The 1,281-nt window shown below is 38.0% G+C and overlaps 1 protein-coding gene across 1 annotated transcript in view; it reads right to left on the bottom strand.

Moving 5' to 3' along the window:
• Positions 1-1,281, bottom strand: part of LOC106470166 (proto-oncogene vav-like) — a gene marked incomplete at its 5' end in the record, with an annotated part of 48,480 nt that overhangs the window by 5,703 nt on the left and 41,496 nt on the right. Inside the window, one exon of the mRNA XM_013930696.2 lies at positions 544-654. Within this exon, the coding sequence (XP_013786150.2) occupies positions 544-654 (111 nt within the window). The remainder of the gene's footprint in view (positions 1-543; positions 655-1,281) is intronic.

The following is a 1,281-nucleotide window of genomic DNA, read 5'->3' as shown; positions in this document are numbered from 1 at the left end:
TTTCTATGTCTGTCTATTCATCTTTCTGTTTGTTTCGATCTGCCTGTCTATCCATCTATACGTCTATTTCTCTGGTGTGTGTGTCTGTCTGTCTGTATCTATCTCCCTGTCTATCCATCTCTCTATCTGTATCGATATCCCTCTCTATCCATCTTTCTGTCTGGAACGATCTATCCATCAGTTCTTGAACTATCTGTTCTATCCATTTTATCTGCATCGATATGCCTGTCTATTCATCTCTCTTTCTATCTGCCTGTTTGTATATAATTATATAATTGTAGCCGCGGCATAACTGCTCATAGAATGGCTCCGAGTTTTTTGTTTTTTTTCAAGTACAAATTTTTAGGTCATAGTTCCGTCATCCCTTGACCGATTTCGGATCTAATTACAGTTTTCGACTCAAGAGGTCAAACCCTTTCGATTGATGTATTTGACCACATCAAAGGTCTCATAGATTAATTTACTCTAATCTTGCCTAAAAGTGCCGCGACTATTGAGGATTCCCTCTAGTTCAATAGATACAGATGTTCGTTCAATACTTACGTTCACAGCTTTAGATGCTGCTCTCCAGCGATCACTGTAGTCCGGATGTTTTTCAAGTGTTTGTGCTGCCACCTGGGAGAGAATACTTTCATACTGGGCCAGTCGTTCCAGCTATCAATATATATATATATATATTGGATACGTATTAGTATAAATCCTCGAGACACAAGTCAACAAACAAGATGACACACTCGTCAAATTAAAATACGTTTATTGACGGACACGAAAACAACGTTTCGGGCAACAGCTGTTCATCAGATTTCAAGTGAGGTAAAACGGACTTTTCTTACCACTTAATGTTGTTATAATTAACCGCTAGAGTAATTGGGTGTGCAAGGACAGGCTTGGAGGACCAAATGGTCCCTTGTTGTCCGTTTGTATAATTAACCGTTAGAGTAATTGGGTGTGCAAGGACAGGCTTGGAGGACCAAATGGTCCCTCGTTGTCCGGTTATTAAATTACTTAATGTTGTTATAATTAACCGCTAGAGTAATTGGGTGTGCAAGGACAGGCTTGGAGGACCAAATGGTTTCTTGTTGTCCGTTTGTTAAATCACTCAATGTTATTAGAACTAACCGGTTGAGTAATACACCAATATGTAATAAACAACTAAGCCTAAAAATCTAATGTACTTTTTTTATTTATTTTAAGTTTTTTTTCTGGTAATAAGGTTTAACACAAGGTAGATTCACACCGAACGCCCAGATTGTAAAGGTCTAAAGTAAGTGATAATTATGC

This window comes from Limulus polyphemus, unplaced genomic scaffold (assembly GCF_000517525.1).
Source record: "Limulus polyphemus unplaced genomic scaffold, Limulus_polyphemus-2.1.2 Scaffold3854, whole genome shotgun sequence".
NCBI classification, from domain to species: domain Eukaryota; kingdom Metazoa; phylum Arthropoda; class Merostomata; order Xiphosura; family Limulidae; genus Limulus; species Limulus polyphemus.
This window is presented reverse-complemented; position numbering and strand designations above follow the sequence as displayed.